The following is a 21,299-nucleotide window of genomic DNA, read 5'->3' on the forward strand; positions in this document are numbered from 1 at the left end:
GGATGTTAGAATAGGATAATATTTGGCCGAGATACAATCTGGAATCTAAATATTGATAAAATCGATTGATAAATTGATAAAAGATTAAGTTCTTAGCAATGCATATTACTTATCAAAAAAGTTTTGATATATTTACGGTAGGAAATAAAAAAAAATATCTTCATGGAACATGATCTTGACTGTTTTTGGCAGACTTTTTTTATTTTTTGGCAGAAAAGAAAAATCTATCATTTTGACCCATACAATGTATTGTTGGCTATTGCTACAAATATACCAGTGCTACTTAAGACTGGTTTTGTGGTCCAGGTTCAAGTTATCTATTAATGTTTTGAAATGCGGTAAATGGCAGCAATTGATGCAAACTCTCATATAATACGTAAGTGGTGATTTGCATTTTGTGTAGGTAAGTGCAATTGCATCTTTATTCAATCACACTGGCAGTTCATTGGAATAAAAGTGTTAATGCAAAGTACTGATGAAAATAGCAGTCTAAAACCCTCATGTTAAGAGTTACTAAACATTACCGCACAAATCAATGCACAACATTAACATGGTTTATTTCTTGAATGAAGCATGAATGTTAATTCTTCCTTTTGTTGTTCGAAAAATGTTAATACAACTATTTATTAGCCACCATTAAATGTGGTGGTCATTAAATGTGTGTATGATAGAGACTATGGTAATAATAATACAAATAATAGTCCCTATAATTACATGCTTGAAAAGGTCTTTGCTGAAAAGCGTGACATTGCTAATGAGATTTCATGATGAAGTAGAACAAGTTTGCTTCTTAGTGACTATTTAATTGCTGAAGGGGCATGCACAGTTGTAAATTAGATTTTTTTTTTTTCAAATTCAGTCCCTGTCTCTGCCTTTGTCTTGCACAAAAAACTCTGTCTTGCTATGTTAATGCCTTAGACTCTGGGTGTTGTTATTGTCAGGGTTTTCAAACCTCAGATGACAAGTAATGTGTCTGTGAGAATCCAAGGGATTCGAATGGATTTAAGTGGATTTATATCATCCTATTAGCCAGATCTATGCCTGGGGAAGATTTTTTATTAGACCAATCACAAAAAGTTCTTACTGTATATATGGGCCATTCAACAGAATTAGTTCAAAGTCAGAGTTGGAAACATAATGAAAAAATTTTTTTTTTTGTAATCTTACAATTTTTTATGCAAATTGTATAATATCCAAGGTACACATTTTTAGTAATTGTACAGTTAATTCTTATATTGTATTTTTTGGAAAATTTGTCCTCTCCCCAAATTTGTCACTACCGAAACATAGTATAATATATAAAAGATATAAATATATAAATATCAGTATAATATATAAATCAGGGCTGTCAAAATTAACGCGTTAATTACGCGTTAACTCAAATTCATTTTAACGGCACTAATTTTATTAACGTGAACGATTAATGCAGCGCGCATTTTCTGTTTGACCCACCACCTAGCCCATAGTTAAAGAAATGGATGCACAGTGTTGCCAACCTAGCGAAAAGTGTCTAGCAACAATACATAAACACATAATTGAACAAACCTAATATAGTTTTTGAGGCTCTTCGGTTTTGCCGAACGAGCGCGAGGTCTCCCAATGCGCGCACACCTCCCTCTCTTTATATCTGCGTCTGCTCTGTTCAGCGAGCGGCAGAGGAGCAGCGCTTTCAGTTAAACCAGATATTATGTTGCTTCCAGTGCTTGAAGTGGGCCGGTACGCAGGCACTTCTGTATTTTATCCTTTTGCGTACTTGCATTTTTTCGTGCGTACCGGCACTTCTGCCATATTGAATGAATGCGAGCGGAGTCGGTCTACGTTAGGATTGGTGCTGTTGATGCGTAAAGCCACATACGAGTATGCAAGCGTAAACGGCGTATTATATGCACGCCAATCACATTTCATATGCACACCAAAGTTAATTTTAGCTTATTAATAGCACGCCAAATAGAAACAGAAAATCGTGCTACTAGTACGCATTTGCATGAGACTGGACTCTCGAATCTGTACATTATAATGAAAACAATACCTTAAAAAAAATAAAAGAAGCAGGTTTTTGCGATCACATAACTTTGAACGGGTAAACTCCTAAAAAGTCCAAGGATCGTGAAAGCATTCAAAAAGGAAGTTAAAAACAACGATAATAATGCAGAGAATAGTGACTTATGTCCAGATGCCGGTAAATGATTCTTTTCAGTGATTGAATATGATCATAATTCAGGATTTTTTTCAGTCATTAATTCATATTACTTTGGTTGTCTGATAACAAAAAACACTAAAATATAACAATGGAAACAGTTTTGTTGAGAACTTGGCTGCATCAAATGACAGTATGTGGGCACAGAGAGGCAAACAAATGTAATAATAAATAATAAATGTACATTTTGCATGTTCAGAAGAAGTGAGCTGCCCTGTCCTGCAAATAATGTAAACAGGCTTGTGTAAGTAAATTGCTCAGTGCAAACAAAAAGAAGTAATGGGAACCTGGTCTTTTTTTTTTTCCATGTGTCGAATAGACATGAACAAGTTATTTGAAAAACATCTATGACCTTTGAAACATGTCTAGTCTTCATCTTCTATGTCGAGTATGGTTTCACTAATAATAAACATTTTTTTGCTTAAAGCATCCATATTTGTCCATGCCAATGTTGATTAGAGTATTAAAAACTTTAAAAAGTATTCCCAGGTTAAAAAAAAGTGCACTAAAATGCACTTTATTTAAGTATACTTAGTACACTTTTCAGTAATGTACTAAAAGTGCTCTATTTTCGCACACTAATTTTGTACTTAATGTACTAAAAGATAGTATTAAGTATATGTTAAGATAAACTTAATACCATCTAAGTGTACTCAACTGTGCTATTTTGAGACACCCTGAAATTGAACTAAAATGTGCTTTTAACATACTATATCTGTATTTTAAAAAATATATTTAGTTAAATCTAGAAATACACTTGAACCCTATTTTTAAACATTTATAAATATATTTAAGACTAATTTAAAGTATAATAGTAATATATTAAAAGAATATTCAAAATGTGAAAAAAGTGTGCTAAAATACACTTTAAGTATAGTTAGTACACTTTTCAGTAATGTACTAAAAGTGCTCTATTTTCGCACACTAATTTTGTACTTATTGTACTAAAAAATAGTATTAAGTATATGTTAAGATAAACTTAATACCATCTAAGTGTACTCAACTGTGCTATTTTGAGACACCATGAAATTGAACTAAAATGTGCTTTTAACATACTATATCTGTATTTAAAAATATATATTTAGTTACAACTAGAAATACACTTGAACCCTACTTTTAAACATTTATAAATATATTTATGACTAATTTAAAGTATAACAATAATATATTAAAAGAATATACAAAGTGGGAAAAAAGTGTGCTAAAATACAATTTAAGTACACTTAGTGCACTTCCCTAATGTACTTAAAGTGCTCTATTTTCGGGCACTGATTTTGTACTTAATATACTAAAAGTTATTCTTAAGTACTCCTTAAGATAAACTTAAGATCATCTAAGTGTACTCAACTGTGCTATTTTGAGACACCATGAAGATGAACTAAAACGTGCTTTTAACATACTATCTCAGCATTTCCAAAAATGTATTTTGTTACCACTTATAATACATTTGAAACATATTTCATAAACCTTTAAATATACTAATTATACATAAAAAATAAACTTACTGATTATTTAAAATACAATAATAATATATAACAAATGTATACAAGGCGTATTTATAATGTATTGCCCACATGTTTTTTATTAATAAAAAATACACTTATTAATTATTTAAAATACATGAATAATATATAAAAAATGTATACAAAGCGTATTTATAATGTATTGGCCACATACATTCATTAATAAAAAATACATTTGTTGATTATTTAAAATACATGAATAATATATGACAAATGTATACAAAGCGTATTTATAATGTATTGCCCAAATATTTTTATTAATAAAAAATACACTTGATGATTATTTAAAATACATGAATAATATATGACAAATGTATACAAAGCGTATTTATAATGTATTGCCCAAATATTTTTATTAATAAAAAATACACTTGATGATTATTTAAAATACATGAATAATATATGATAAATGTATACATAGCGTATTTATAATGTATTTTTTATTAATAAAAATATGTGGGCAAGACATTATAATTACGCTTTGAATAAATTTATTATATATAATTGATATATTTTAATTAATTAATAAGTGTATTATAATGAATAAAAATGTATGGGCAATACATTATAAATACGTTGTCACGAAACGTGTAGGAAAGCAAAAAATAACGTCTTCAATAAAAAGTCTTCAATAAATCCTCAGGCAGAGTAACAAAAGACAGGAATGGCGGGATAAGACGCGCACACAACGAAGGAACATAGGTGTAATGCTTGTAGCCGGACAAAGAAACAAGGAAATCAAACAAACTTATAAAGGGGAGATAATTACAACAACAGGTGGAGGGGATCACACTAATGAGCAGGAAGACCAAAAAAGGGCATGGGAGAAACCAAACAGACAGTCCAATGGGGGAAACACTGGGAAAAACCAAGACAAACAGTCCAAGGGCGTGACATACACTTTGTATACATTTATCATATATTATTCATGTATTTTAAATAATTAAGAAGTGTATTTTTTATTATTAAACATATGTGGGCAATACATTATAAATATGCTTTGTATACATTTATTATATATTATTCATGTATTTTAAATAATCAACAAGTGTATTTTTTTTGTAATAAAAATATGTGGGAAATACATTATAAATACGCCTTGCATACATTTGTTATATATTTATGTATTTTAAATAATTAAGAAGTGTATTTTTTATTATTAAACATATGTGGGCAATACATTATAAATATGCCTTGTATACATTTATTATATATTATTCATGTATTTTAAATAATCAACAAGTGTATTTTTTTGTAATAAAAATATCTGGGCAATACATTATAAATACGCTTTGTATACATTTGTTATATATTATTCATGTATTTTAAATAATCAGTAAGTTTATTTTTTTATGTATAATTAGTATATTTAAAGGTTTATGAAATATGTTTCAATCCTATTAGAAGTGGTAACAAAATACATTTTTTGGAAATGCTGAGATAGTATGTTAAAAGCACATTTTAGTTCATCTTCATGGTGTCTCAAAATAGCACAGTTGAGTACACTTAGATGATCTTAAGTTTATCTTAACATATACTTAAGAATAACTTTTAGTATATAGAGTACAAAATTAGTGGCCGAAAATAGAGCACTTTAAGTACATTAGGGAAGTGCACTAAGTGTACTTAAATTGTATTTTAGCACACTGTTTTCACACTTTGTATATTCTTTTAATATATTATTGCTATACTTTAAATTAGTCATAAATATATTTATAAATGTAAATGTATTTCTAGTTGTAACTAAATATATATTTTTAAATACAGATATAGTATGTTAAAAGCACATTTTAGTTCAATTTCATGGTGTCTCAAAATAGCACAGTTGAGTACACTTAGATGGTATTAAGTTTATCTTAACATATACTTAATACTATTTTTTAGTACAATAAGTACAAAATTAGTGTGCGAAAATAGAGCACTTTTAGTACATTACTGAAAAGTGTACTAAGTATACTTAAATAAAGTGTATTTTAGTGCACTTTTTTTAACCTGGGAGAATTACCACACTCAAAATCAGTTTAAGTGTTAGTGCTAATAATGCATTCATATTAAGTGTACTTAAGTACAACTTTTGGGAAAATGTGCTTCTACTACAATACATTACTAATAGATTTTTAATAAAATAAATTTAATGTAAACTTAAAATTACCACACTCAAAATCAATTTAAGTGTTAGTGATAATAATGCATTCACATTAAGTGTACTTAAGTACAACTTTTGGGAAAATGTACTTCTACTACAATACATTACTAATAGATTTTTAATAAAATCAATTTAATGTAAACTTAAAATTACCACACTCAAAATCAATTTAAGTGTTAGTGATAATAATGCATTCACAGTAAGTGTACTTAAGTACAACTTTTGGGAAAATGTACTTCTACTACAATACATTACTAATAGATTTTTAATAAAATCAATTTAATGTAAACTTAAAATTACCACACTCAAAATCAATTTAAGTGATAGTGATAATAATGCATTCACATTAAGTGTACTTAAGTACAACTTTTGGGAAAATGTACTTCTACTACAATACATTACTAATAGATTTTTAATAAAATCAATTTAATGTAAACTTAAAATTACCACACTCAAAATCAATTTAAGTGTTAGTGATAATAATGCATTCATATTAAGTGTACTTAAGTACAACTTTTGGGAAAATGTACTTCTACTACAATACATTACTAATAGATTTTTAATAAAATCAATTTAATGTAAACTTAAAATTACCACACTCAAAATCAATTTAAGTGTTAGTGATAATAATGCATTCACAGTAAGTGTACTTAAGTACAACTTTTGGGAAAATGTACTTCTACTACAATACATTACTAATAGATTTTTAATAAAATCAATTTAATGTAAACTTAAAATTACCACACTCAAAATCAATTTAAGTGATAGTGATAATAATGCATTCACATTAAGTGTACTTAAGTACAACTTTTGGGAAAATGTACTTCTACTACAATACATTACTAATAGATTTTTAATAAAATCAATTTAATGTAAACTTAAAATTACCACACTCAAAATCAATTTAAGTGTTAGTGATAATAATGCATTCATATTAAGTGTACTTAAGTGTACAACTTTTGGGAAAATGTACTTCTACTACACTACATTACTAATAGATTTTTTATATATTAACTTATTTTAAACTCAAGATTAGTATGTAAACAGTGTACTAAAAATCAACTAATGTTTAAAGCATTTAAAGCACACTTTTGAAAAACACACTAATAAAACTCTTTTGGATGTTTTTTCTGTAGTGTACTTTATTGTAGTACACTAAAAAATGATTTAAGTATTACTGGTATTTAGTATACTTTTGTCAAGTGTACTAAAGTCCTACTGAAGTATAAACATACTTTTAATTAGTAAATTTATAGTGTATAACCATCAAACTTTTATTTAACACAAAAAAAAACAATGTACTAAAAATGTATTTGCGGGTATTTAAGTGTATTTTAATTGCATTTAAGTATATATTTTTTTCACCTGGGTAATTTAAGGTACATTTAGAACAGATAAAAATGTGCGATTAATCGCGATTAAAACATTTTAATCGATTGACAGCCCTAATATAAATATATAAAAAGAAACACAATATATAATTTAATAAGAAGGGTTATATTGATGAAGATTTTGCTTACCTCTTCCTTGTAAATATATATTTTTTCTATTTTATTAAAAAGTTGTCAGAGGTAACATTGAGGACATGTTTCGGTCGTGACTGTTTCGGTAGTGACAATTTTATTTGCTAACACCCAAAAAAACAAAGATGTCTCTACTTCACCAAATGTTTTGGTCGTGACTGTTTCAGTAGTGAGAATTTTAGATACTTTTAAAGCTATCTCAAAGATGCTAATCAGCACATGGTTAGCTAGCACAGTTCTGAACAGTTGTACACATTAAAAAAAAAAACTAAATGTTATGGAATAACTCCCAAAAAAGAGTTTTTAATTATAGAAAAATGGTGTTTGGTGGTGACATTCTTTAAAGTTACACACAGATTTTTCATAATTTTGAACACATTTACCTCAAAATCTCACTATGTAGTTATGAGAGAGAGTGACAAATAACTATTTCCTGATCATAAACATAGGAGTGTAGTTAAAATCAGCCTCAACCAATGGACTAAAACATATACTGTTTCGGTAGTGACATAAAAAATGTGGGACACATTTTTTTTTTTTCATAAAGTTTCATAATTTACAAAGAAAATATAAAATAAATCGTTTAAACAATTAAAACAACACAAAAATATTTTAAAAACATTTCCATAAGTTAAAATTTAGGGGTTAGAGTTCAGGACAGCCACCTCCCAATTACAAATACCCACTAAATTATGATTTTATATATATTAAGCTTACTGATATTTTAAAAATTGTGGCTTTCAAGATTTGAACACTTAAATGCTTTTTAAATGTGTTTTTTGGTTGTCTGTAGAATGCCTCATTGAAAGCCACAATGTAACTGAAGTAAAGATTGAAGTTGAATGGCAGTTTTCATTCGTATTGTGTTGTATTTATGAGATTTAAATGGATTATCGAAAAAGAAAAATTAGAGCAGGGACTTGCTTAATTCCATGCATCAGCTGTTGGTTCATCTGAATGTGAGTGTTCAGAGTTTAATTGGACTCAAAGATTGGAGAAGTCCTGAATATGTCAAAATAGAAAACTCATTTTCCAGAAGATCCAGTTATGACATTCTGATTAAAAATTACAAGGTCAAAATTTGCATATGCATGAATGAATCATTCACAGTCACAAGATATTTGTGAATTTTCATTTCATGCCAACTTTAAAACTGTCAACATGAAATTAAAAGGGACTGTATTTATTGTTATAACACTAAAAGTTAAACAGCTATTTTGGTACTGGTATGAGTGTGTTGTGGTCTGAAACTGCAGTATTTCTGTGTTTAATATCAATGTTAGCTGAGAACCTTTGAATTTACTCCCATCAGGAACTTACTTGTTAGGAGAAGGGCTGTTTCTCCGGCGGCTGGGCTGATGTTCGGGTTCGGGGGAACAGGAGGAGCGTGGGGGAGAGGGCCTTCCTCTCTGGGCTCTGTAGGCGGCTGAAGGAGTCCAGACAACTGGTTGTAGAGGGGATTGAGTTCGGCTCAGCACAAGAGTGGTTTGAGACGCACACTGGCCATCAGGTTGTGTTGCGGTTAACCGCTCTTTGATTTCATGGAGCGGAGTACCTGGACGTGTGATCAACTTATGTACTGATGTACATATGTATATGTGAAACAGAAAAAAATGAGCGGAAACACTGATTCAATTCCTTAAAGAAGCTCTCTTAATATGCTCCAAGTGTTGAGATGTAATGAAATATTAATGAAGATTATATAAACACTATGCCACTAGGCATGATACAACTACAGTGTCTAATAGTGTACTTTATAATCCCAAACCAATCTTAAATGGACAGTTCACCCAAAAATGTTTGGAGATACACAATAAACAACTCCAAACCTTTCAATGTTTATATCATTTCTGATGCTAATAGTTGTTGTAGGTGTGTGTTTGTGTGCGTATCCACGTACTGAGAGAAGTGCAGCGGCAGGGATCGTGTTTGTCGAGATAGTGCTCCAGGGTGTCCCATCCTCCGCCCACTCGCACCATAACATGATTCCTCAAAATCTACACACACACACACACACACACTCACACACACACACACACACACACACACACACACACACACACACACACACACACACACACACACACACACACACACACACACACACACACACACACACACACACATCTTTATGAGCAAATGTCATCTGCAGCTGAGTGTGCGTTTGTTTAGAAGCCATTTATCTCTTGTTATCACATCCACAAACAAATACTCTTCCATTTCTTTAAAAAAACATCCCGAGACAGTAAAATGTTTACTGTTTTACTGACCATGATGGATCAACACATATTTCTGCTTGTCTATGCTGGAACCATAGTAGCGTTTAAAACATGATAAATTGACAGAAAGAGGTTTTATATACAGTACCCGGACGAATATGAGAGTATTGGAGTCTCCAACCCTGTATTTGCCCTCTGATACTTTCACCATGGGGAACTGGGATGGGCAAGTGCATCGGCTTATCAGAAGCTGGACCTGCACACACACACATTCGGAAATGTTATTGGCATGACCCACACACCTCTGACAGAGTATTCTAAGCAGATGTAACCTGCCACTTTGAAAGCCTCCATTAATCAGTGAGGAGAGCCACAAATCAAAATGGCAGTCTAATACAAAGTTCCTCTCCTTTTCCCTATCCTTGCAAATCATTTTGAATGGTAAAAAGAGACATGAATCTTATAGGTATAGATGGATGTTCTGTTTTGACCCTTTAGGTGTCCTTGTTTCCAAGGCATCCTCTTGCATGCCATATCTGTTGAGCAACAGTGGGGATTGTGTTATAGGCTGGAGTGGTTCAATCACTGGAAGGAGCAAGTGATGAGCTGCCGTCATTGTGCCCTTGTGCCAAGCGCTTAATTACAGATGGCTTGTGCCTGTAATAAGTGTTCTTACCGGCAAGTCGCTTTAGATTAAAGTATCTGCTAAATTACTAATTACTAACAAACAGCAACTGTGACAGAGAAACTGTTCATTAGAGTTCAAGAGAGAAAATAAATCTATTTTGAATGCCAAAAATGTATTTTTCTTTACAATTCTTTTGGCATTTAAAGGGATAGTTCACCCAAAAATGATAATTCTGTCATTAATTACTCACCATCAAGTCGTTCTAAACCTGTAAGACCTTTGTTCATCTTTGGAACACAAATTAGGATATTCTTTTATAAATCCGAGAGCTTTCTGACAGGTTTAGACGTTCTGACGTATAACGTCCATCTCTTAGTAAATTCTGGTTTAAATAATTAAGGCTGCACAAAACATTGCAAGTCATCCTGATGAAATCTTCAGACAAGATTATGAAGACTGTTTTATGTACAGCTTGCATCTTCTACTTGTAAACAAGGCACATCACAGGCATGCATCGTGGTACTCTCGTGAACACATGTTGATTTTTGCTTTCTTTGTGCCTAAAAAGTATTGTTGAAGCTTCATAAAATTACAGTTGAACCAGAGATGTCACATGGACTATTCTAATGATGTCCTTACTACCTTGCTGGGCCTTGAATGTGTCAGTTGCGTTGCTGTCTATGCAGGGTTAGAAAGCTCTCGGATTTCAGCAAAAATATCTTAATTTGTGTTCTGAAGAAGAACGCAAGTCTTGCGGGTTTGGAACGACATGAGGGTAAGTTATATAATGACAGAATTTTAATTTTTTGGGTGGACTGTAAGCATTTAAGCATAAATCCCCTTTTAAATTCTTATTACTGTAATCCAAAAATCTATATACATATAATGTTTAATTTATAATTTATATTACTGAAAACAAGTTTCTTTAAGACTGGTACAAATCATGTACAAAAAAATGTAGACAAATCTAATACAAAAAGTTTATAAAAGTTGACCGATTACTCCTTGGCTAACTGCTAGTTTGTTAGGCTAGTTCTTAAAGGGATTGTTCGCCCAAAAATGAAAATTCTGTCATTAATTACTCACCCTCATGTTCATCTTCAGAATACAAATTTACACTCTTAAAAATAAAGGTTCTTTATTGGCATCAATGGTTCTATGAAACATTGAACATCCATGGAACTTTCCAAATGCAGAAAAGGTTCTTTAGATTTTTAAAATGTTCTTTAAATTGGTTCTTTTTAAGAAACTGTTCACTGAAAGGTTCTTTGGGGAACCAAACCCACAGCAAAAACATCCTTTCAGAACCTTTATTTTAAGAGTGTATTTTTGTTTAAATCTGAGAGCTTTCTGACCCTGCATAGACAGCAACAAAACTACCAAGTTCAAGGCCCAGAAAGTCAGTAAGGACATCGATAAAATAGTCCATATGACATCAGTGGTTCATCCGTAATTTTATGAAGCTACGAGAATACTTTTTGTGTGCAATGAAAGCAAAAATACAACAACGAAAAATACCAGTCCAAATTTATGGTTTGAACCACAGGCGTCACATGCGTTGCTGTCTATGCAGGGTTAAAAAACTCTCGGATTTCATCAAAAATATCTTTATTTGTTTTCCGAAGATGATAGAAGGTCTTACAGGTTTGGAATGATATGAGGGGGAGTAATTAAAGTCATTTCATTTTTGAATGAACTATCCCTTTAAGACAGTCTTAACACAGTGGCTATGTTTGTGCAACTGGCCCCTGCTTTAAACCAAATTTTAATCTATAATTTTGATAGAATCTAATTATTTTATGCAAGAAAAATCTTAATTTAGATTCAATTCTTAATTAAAAAGCAATGCCCTCAGCCCATCAATAAACATTATGTGAATTTAATCTTTGATGCAGCACCATCTCATCCAGATTCTGTATGTTTATCAAGCATCTCTGTGGTTTGGGCTGAGCAGACAAGTCCTCCATCTCTTCACGGATCTCCTCCTCTATCTCCTGCTCCAGCTGAATGAGGACTGGTGAAGCCATGCCGAAACGAGAGGCCCGTCTGGCCACCTCAAGAAGGCACAGCACAAAATTCTTCTCATTCTTACGCAGGACAAGGTCGTCTGTCTCAAACATCAGTACATCTGCAATGAGAGCAGAGTTTAAGAAAAGTACAGAAAGCAGAATCAGAAACTATAAGAACAAAATGGTTTGGTAATGGTAATAGTTTATGTTGTGCTGACCTATATGTGACCCTGGACCACAAAACCAGTCTTAAGAAGCATGGGTACATTTGTAGCAATAGCCAAAAATACATTTTATGGGTCAAAATGATTGATTTTTCTTAATGCCAAAAATCATAAGGATATAAAGTAAAGATTATGTTTCATGAAAATATTTTGTAAATCTACTACCATAAATCTATCAAAACTCATTTTTATTTGTAATATGCATTGCTAAGAACTTCATTTGGACAACTTTAAAGGCCATTTTCTCAATATTTGGATTTTTTTCACACACTCAGATTCCAGATTTTCAAATAGTTGTATCTAGGCCAAATATTGTCTTATCCTAACAAACCATACATCAATGGAAAGCTTATTTATTCAGTTTAATTATTTCAAATGATGTATAAATCTTAATTTCAAAGCTCTCGGTTTTGTGGTCTATGGTCACATATATCAGCAATGTTAGGCTTTGCAGCATAAAGCACAAGTTTTTATTTTTTATTTATTCAAATAGCAAATCGTCTGTTAAGATATAGCATAGAATAGAAGAACAGTATTCAACTGGTCATGTGATGTCAATATAGTTGTCCCTATGAGACTTAATGTAAAGCTTTTATAAGACTACCACTATGACTCGCGCCTCATGTGAGTGAACATGACAAATTAACAAATTTACTAGTCACCTTTTATGTATAAAACATTTTAAAATGAGGGGAAAATCTCATCTAAATGTGAACAAACAGCCCAACCCTTCACAAGCGTCTCTAATATTGTGAGCTCACAGCACTATCTAGTGGTAAGTGTCAGAACTGCAAACAAGTGATTTTCTATCAAACTAATTGTTCTTTTGAGTAATAATTCTATATTAAACAAATATAAAACGTCAAATTAGTAATTAAAATAATACAATATACCTGGAATGCTCATCTCTTTTCGACACCAGTTGATGAAATTCGTCACATTATCCCGAGCCAGAAATGTTGCTGGATGGGCAGAGCTGACGAAAGTGACTCCAGAAGCGGGCAGCTGGAGCTCCGTGGGTCCGGTCCTCTTCAGAAAGTCGTCCGCCACCCGTGTCACGTTATTTGCGTGAGCACACAGCAGGGCACCTGTCTCTAACACCTCCAAAATAGTATTTACATCAATGTCAATGTTGTATAAATCTCCCAGCCATTCTGCCAAGTCTTCTTTCATGGCATAGAGATATTCCTCACTCGATTTAAAAGGTTTGATGCTTTGAGTGGATGCATGCTGAATTCCAGACATGGCTTGGATTGTATCAAATCAATTTAATCGACTCAAAAAACACATGTAGGATGATCCAATATTGCAAAGGGGAAAAAGGCACTCGTAAAAATTACGTTAGCAGCCTACTAACAACAAACCAGGTTTAGTCAAAAGTGTTTCATCGACTCCAAAGAAAAAAATATTTAGCATAAAATTTTGTGTAAATTTAATTTCATGAAATGCATCGGTTGTGCGGTGTTGTGTAGCAATGTTTCATCGCTTTTTCAATGTTGTCAGGGTGTGTGAGCGCGGAATCGTCCTTGGTTACCAGATAGCGTCTTAATCCAAACACTCCAGTTAACCATTTACTGCCCATAAATACAACTCTTCACGGCAAACATAACAATAAACACCAAAGTATTAAGGAATGTTATAACAATAAGATACATATTTATATAAACTCTACATAAGTGTTACCATCTTACATTGTATTTTCAGAAAGTTTTGGAATATTTGTCCTCTACGCAAATTTGTCACTACTGAAATAGTAATATATAATTTTTGCTTACATCTTCCTTGTATATATATCTTTTTTCTATTTTATTAAAACTTTTTCAGAGGTAAATCTAAAACAAGTACAATCTTAACAAATATTCAAGTGTGATTTATGAGATTTGTCTTTGTAAAAGGCAAGAAGATGATCATACTGATTTCAAACTTAAGGATTAGTTTGAATATTCATTGAAATTAAGTTCATAATTCAGTGTACTTTATTTTTGACAAAACATCCTATGTTTCGGTTGTGACACCACAAACTTTCAGTAGTGACAGACAGTAAGGTTTTGGTAGTGACCACATCCTATTACAGAATTTTAACCCACATACTACATACGACAAAATTTTGTTTATTTTCCCCCAATAAAGGATTATTTGTTTCCTTTTGTCATGGTTATGGTATTGCCAATTTTATGGGATAACAGCCCCAAAAAACAAGGATGTGCACTAAACGTTTTGGTCGTGACTGTTACAGTAGTGACAATTTTAGATACTTTTGAAGCCATCTCAAAGATGCTAATCAGCACAGTTCTGAACACTTGTACACATATAAAAACTAAATGTTATGGAATAACTCTCAAAAAATTGTTTAATTATAGAACAATGGTGTTTGGTAGTGACATTCTTTACCTCAAAAGGATCTAATAAAATGATCTTAGTAAACATCTAAGATTTTAATAATAAATGCCTTTTAAATGTGTTTTTTGGGTGTGGGACAGCAGTTTGCACGAATTCTATAAAATGTCTCATATATAAAATGTATAAATTTGTGTGTGTGTGTGTTTAAAAACATTCTACAACTATTCCACAACTCGTATTTTTATTGTCATTTCAATTGCAAATGAGGTCATAAAACCTGTATTTTAAGATCTAGAAGAATTTTTGAAAAGTTTTTAATGAAATATTGCATGTTACGCCCAAGGACATTGCTGCCACTGTCTGAAATGCCATGTTGAAAACTACAGTGGAATGCAGTGGAATAAGTATGGGAACCCCTTGCAGAATCTGTAAAAATTTTAATAATTTTAACTAGTGGTGGGCCGTTATCGGCGTTAACGTGCTGCGTTAACGCGAAACTCTTATCGTGCGATAAAAAAAATATCGCCGTTAATCTATTCTCATATTTGGGTTGGGAGCTGGGTCTAAACTACGCAAGCTATGATGACTTTCACCTTGATAGTTTAACGCGGATGTATACCGAATATGGTCACGCGTTTATGTCTCCTCCGCCAAAACACAGACAGGATCGCGTCGTCCTCCATTCATGAAAACCGAATCTACTATAGCGCGAAATGCCACGTAAATTCGTCGTTTTTTGGATTCATAAATCTAATGTTGGTCAGTCACTTAATTCAAATCGCGATATGGACTAGTGCATGTGAAAACTGAAATGCAAAAAGACCGTTTTAATATGAATCTGAAATGTTCCGTTTGCCTAGCTGTATGTATGCATGGCGGAGACGAGCTTTTACTACACTCATACTGAAACACACGTGACGCTCCCGGTAATTTTTGGCTTTTTTTTAATCTCACATGAACAGATAAACTTAATCTCCCAAACTGCTGTGAGTGTCACTTTTACCGTTTCATTTGAGAAAACTAGCATCATATCATACTGTATGACACAGAAACGTCACGGCAACCTGTCAAAATAAAAGTACTGTGTAACATGTAATGGGCTGGGTAGGTGTTGACGTTAAAAAAAACACAATCTAATAGGTAGAAAAAATAATTTCATTGTTAGTTAGTTAGTAAACACAAGTACATCTAATTGCCTTCAGCAGAATTCAAATTAGCCATTTTAATCTAGATTAATTCCAAGATTTAATCTAGATTAATCTAGATTAAAAAAATTAATCTATGCCCACCCCTAATTTTAACACAATAAGAAAGATCTTACAAAACAGATTATTTTTTATTTAGTACTGTCCTGAGTAAGACATTTCATAAAAGATGTTTACATATAGTCCACAAGACAAAAAAGCTGAAATTATTAAAATAACCCCTTGGTTCTTAATACTGTGTGTGGTTACTTGGATGATCTATCTTTCATCCATTTTTTCACATTGAGAACAGTTGAGGGACTCAAACACAACTATTAAAAAAGGTTTAAACATTCACTGATGCTCCAGAAGGAAACACGATGCAATAAGAGCCAGGGGTGAAAACATTTTGAATTTGAAGATCAAGGTAATTGTACTTCATTTTTTCTTCCGTGAAATATGCAAGTATCTTCTGTTGCTTCTGAAGGGCAGTAGTAAATGGGAAAAAAGGGAAGAAAATGATATTTAAAAACTAAATAAGAAAAATGTGGACATCTTCAACCTGTTCAAAAGTTTTCAGCCCTCAGATCTTAATGCATAGTGTTACCTTCTGGAGTATAAATGAATATTTTAACCTTTTTCAATAGTGTTCGAGTCCCTCAATTTTCCTCAGAGTGAAAAGATGGATTTCAAAATCATACAGTCACTGTTGGAAAGGGTTAAAATAGGCAAAAGATGCAGGAAAACTGAAGAATCTGCAGGACCTGGAGGATATTTCTGAAGAACAGTGCTCAGTTTAACGGTTTAGAACAAACAAGGGACTCATGAACAACCATCACAAAACAAAAATACAATCATAGATCATCCAGGTAACCACACACAGTATTAAGAACTTTTGAAGGGGGTTATTTTTATAATTTCAGCTATTTTTTGTCTTGTGGACTATATGTAAACATCTTTTATGTAAAATATCTTACTCAGGACAGTACTAAATAAAAAATAACATTCATTTTGTATGATCTCTCTTATTTTGTTAATATTATTCACATTTACACAGATTCTGCAAGGGGTTCCCAAACTTTCGTATGCCACTGTACTTAAAAATGCATTAAAAAAACCCCCCATCATAATAATGCATATTATTAGGGGAAATGTAATAAGGAGAAGAGACTTAAAAGAGAAAATGTTGTTTCAAAGAAACATGATTGACTTTAATAATATCATCATAGATTTTGGATGTTCAAAGTAAATACAGCTTGTAGCCATTCATATTTATACATTTCATTGAAATGAATGTATCACATTTTTGTTCATTAAATGAAATAGTGCATTAAGCAATTTGAAACATTAAATAAGAATTCATTTTTTTAAACATATTCCATGATCATTATAGTTTAATAATTTTAATGGTAAATATTTAACATAAAGCTATTTTGTTCTGTTGTGCTAGTTACCAATCTAGCACAAAAAAAAAAAAAAAATCTAATTCTGTTTGTTTTTCTTTTTCTTTCCTGAAAATTCTCGTCTTCTCTTTCTATACTGTTGACTACCTCCTCCTTCACGGCGACCGGTGAAGCTGGGCATCGGTGGCTCGATTTCTCCTGGACGTCCCCCTCTGTCTGGCACACTGCCCATCAGTACCTGCAGAAACAAATGTTGTGTTTAAACTGTTTTCAAATCTTCTTATGCATATTGGAAAATGCACTCAACCCATGCGAAAAACTAAATTCAAGTTACAAAACTTTGGTAAAGGGCACCTTGTGAACAGCTGTTGAAGGTCCGGCTTTAACTGGCCTAATGCGAGACTCGTCCTCTCTGGTCGCCAACAGCTTAGCAATGGAGACGGAGGACTCAAGAAAAGGTGTAAAGGGTTTCATGGAAGAAAGTAAAGCACTGCGTTCCTTGAAACATAATAGGGAGAATTTGCTCAGTCAAACATATTACAATACATGCTTGAAGATTTGCAAAAGAGACAATCTAAGTACCTCTCCCCTCTCTCCCCAAGTAAAGGATTGTAGAGTGACAAGGAAACGCTTGATCATCATTTGCCGCCGACATTCATAATCCTTACAGAGAGCTTTGCTGATATCATTAATCTTTTTCTAAGCGTGAAAAAGATAATTGTGAAAATATTTGTTCTGGAATAGAGCTCTAAAAAAGGTAAATGTGACTCTGTAATATACACTACCAGCCAAACGTTTTAGAAGAGTAAGATTTGTAATGTTTTTTAAGTCTCTTTTACTCACCAAACCTGCTTTTATTTGATTCAAATTACAGCATAAATTTTGAAATATTTTTACTTTTCTAAATATCTGCTTTCTATTTGAATATCATTTAAAGTGTAATTTATTCCTGTGATCAAAGCTTCATTTTCAGCATCATTCATTACTCCAGTTTTCAGTTTCACATGATCCTTTAGAAATCATACTAATGCTGAATTGCTGTTCAATAAACATTTTTATTATTATTATCAAAAATAAAAAACAGTTGAGTACATTTTTCAGGATTCTTTGATGAATAAAAAGATTCAAAGATCAGCATTTATCTAAATTAAAAAGCTTTTTAAACATTATACTCTACCACTGTAGCTTGGAGTCAGTAATGATAGAAATTAATACTTTTATTTAGTAAGGACACTTTAAATTGATCAAAAGTAATGATAAAGACATTTATAATGTCACAAAAGATTTCCATGTCAGATAAATGTTCTTCTGAACTTTCTATTCAGAAAAGCCTGAAAAAAAATAAACTCAGCTGTTTTCAACATAATAATATGTGTGTTTTTTTTAAGTAGCAAATCAGAATATTAGAAGGATTTCTGAAGGATCATGTGACTGGAGTAATGATGCTAAAAAATCAGCTTTGAAATCACAGGAATAAATTACATTTTAAAACATATTCAAATAGAAAACAGTTATCTTAAATAGTAAAAATATTTCAAAATTTTACTGTTTTTGCTATACTTTGGATCAAATAAATGCTGGTAGTGTATAAAGAACAAAAGGACAGCTCACTGTTACATCATACAATATTGAAATAGCAGACAAGTAGTAAATTTTTATTTTTTACTTGAAAATCGTTAGAATGTTTAAACAATTGATTAAAACATCACAGCAATCCACACAACTCCAGTTTTTTTTTTTGGATATGCACAATACATACCCATTGCTCAGAGTTCAGACTGAATTTCAATAATGCTTCTGGCACTTCACCATCTGGAAGTGATGACATCCGTAACTTCACCTGCGTAAATGACGCACATGTTAGACATCACCAAAAAATGTAAAATCTCTACAACTTCACTGGTGATGTTTCTTACCTCTGCACAGGCATCACTTATTTGAGAAGATGTTTCTAAGCCAAGAGTCTGAAACAGTTCTGCAAGATCTTTATTTACGTCTTTCCAATTAATTTGATCATCTTGTGCTGGACTGATTTCCTGATGCTCATCTTTATTATGACTTTCCCTTTTTCTTTGCTCTTTGCCCTTTGACTCACAACTCTGTTCTGTATCTTCTGGATGGGTCTCTTTATACGTCAGCACATGTGCTGATACCAACTCCGACACCAAATACTCTGTAAATTGAGTAAAAATATGTACAGTGGCTTTTCATATAAAATCCTAAAAATCCACAGATTAAGATCATCTATCACCTCCCTACCTTACCGGTCACTCTGAACAGCAGAAGTGGGCTAAGGGGTTCTGATATAAGTGCATTTTGTGGACAGGACATCTCCTTTAGTACTTCCCTCAGCTCCCCGACCAGAACTGCACCACCAATATGCCGTGCTGAAACACAGTTACATTGTTTTCATAATGGAAACTCGTTAGTGAATGTAGGAGTGTTAACTCTGTGTAGGACTGGTTTTGGTTAAATTACTTGGAATATCGGGACAGCTTGCTCTTAGCTCTGAGACCAACCAGGTGAGCAGAGGGCAAGGTAATTCGTCACATTTACATTTCTTCAGGCACTCTTTGCTTTTATACCTATTAAAACATAAATATTAAAACAGCTGTAAATGTAATAACCTTGACATAAACAAAACAATGTTTCTAAATCGCTGTTTATTTCAGCATTACTCACCCAAGAGATTTAATTAAAGTGATTGCTCCAGTATCTCTCTCCATTGTAAAAATTACGCAGTTTACGTCGTCAGTTCTATACTTCCTCGTTCACTATCCATGGCTGTTGTAAACAAGAAGCCAGTAGTAGTCAAGCTCTGACGATAACCGATTGCAAGACAAGATTAATCGATCGCTATTGATCGAAACATTCCTTTGGCTCTACCAAAACACAATAATGCACAAATATTGCACAGACAACTTTAAGATAGACACTGATTTTCTTCTTCTGCATTGATATTCGCATTTATATTCCATTATATTTATATAATTGAAATACAGTTGTATTATCGAGAGTGAAGATATAGAGTAATTATTCATAATTTTATTTACTTGGAAGAATGTTTGGCATGGTTATTTTAACTGGGACAAAAACAAATTATATTTAATTCAATTTCTTTATTTTGGTTGAACATTTATTTATATTCACTACCAGATTTTTAATGTTTTTTTTAAATAAGTCTCTTTTGCTCACCAAGTCTGCATTTGTTTGATCCAAAATACTGCAAAAGCAGTAATATTGTGCAATATTTTTACTATTTAAAAATATCTGCTTTCTTTTTGAATGTTTTAAAATTTAATTTATTCCTGTGATCAAAACCTAATTTTCAGCATCATTACTCTAGTCTTCAGTGTCACATAATCGTTATGAAATCTGTTCGAGAAACATTTATTATTATTATTATTATTATTATTATTATTATTATTATTATTATTATTATTATTATCAATATTTAAAACAGTTGAGTACATTTTCTTCCGGATTCTCTTTTGAATAGAAAGATCCAAAGAAGAGCAGCATTTATCTGAAATAAAAGGCTTTCGTAACATTATACCATATACCATTCAAAAGCTTGGAGTCAGTATATTTATTTTTTGGGGAGAAAGAAATTATAGAAATTAATACTTTTATTTAGCAATTGATCAAAAGTGATGATAAAGACATTTATGATGTTACAAAAGATTTCTGTTCATCTATTTTATTCATCAAAAAACTGAAAATACTACTACTCAGCTGTTTTTAACATAATAAAATAAATGTTTTTGAGAAAATATGATCTCTGAAGGATGAATGCTTTGAAATCACAGAAATAAATTAAATTTTAAAATTCATTCAAATGGAAAACAGTTATTTTAAATAGTAAAAATACTTCAAAATTGTACTGTTTTGCTGTACTTTGGA

The 21,299-nt window shown here is 31.9% G+C and overlaps 2 protein-coding genes across 3 annotated transcripts in view; both read right to left on the reverse strand.

Annotated features, from left to right (window-relative positions):
* Positions 1-13,714, reverse strand: part of gas2l2 (growth arrest specific 2 like 2) — a 26,066-nt gene extending 12,352 nt beyond the window's left edge. The window contains exons 1-5 of the mRNA XM_073839999.1: positions 13,363-13,714; positions 12,135-12,364; positions 9,757-9,864; positions 9,290-9,386; positions 8,710-8,968 (exon numbers count right to left, since the gene is read on the reverse strand). Coding sequence (XP_073696100.1) covers positions 8,710-8,968; positions 9,290-9,386; positions 9,757-9,864; positions 12,135-12,364; positions 13,363-13,714 — 1,046 coding nt within the window. The remainder of the gene's footprint in view (positions 1-8,709; positions 8,969-9,289; positions 9,387-9,756; positions 9,865-12,134; positions 12,365-13,362) is intronic.
* Positions 13,715-17,187: 3,473 nt separating this feature from the next.
* LOC141335526 (protein FAM98B) lies at positions 17,188-20,194 on the reverse strand. 2 transcript variants are annotated; one of them, XM_073841019.1, is made up of 8 exons: positions 20,079-20,194; positions 19,875-19,981; positions 19,661-19,783; positions 19,313-19,569; positions 19,156-19,236; positions 17,979-18,095; positions 17,751-17,894; positions 17,188-17,634 (listed from the first exon to the last, which is right to left on the reverse strand). In XM_073841019.1, exons 1-8 carry the CDS (start codon positions 20,120-20,122, stop codon positions 17,476-17,478), a joined length of 1,032 nt encoding a protein of 343 aa, XP_073697120.1. In that variant the 5' UTR covers positions 20,123-20,194; the 3' UTR covers positions 17,188-17,475. The 2 variants fall into 2 exon arrangements, with proteins under 2 accessions (XP_073697120.1, XP_073697121.1); XM_073841020.1 differs by lacking the exon at positions 17,979-18,095.
* Between the last annotated feature and the right edge of the window lie 1,105 nt (positions 20,195-21,299).

The sequence above is a fragment of the Garra rufa genome, chromosome 5 (genome assembly GCF_049309525.1).
Source record: "Garra rufa chromosome 5, GarRuf1.0, whole genome shotgun sequence".
Lineage (NCBI taxonomy): Eukaryota > Metazoa > Chordata > Actinopteri > Cypriniformes > Cyprinidae > Garra > Garra rufa.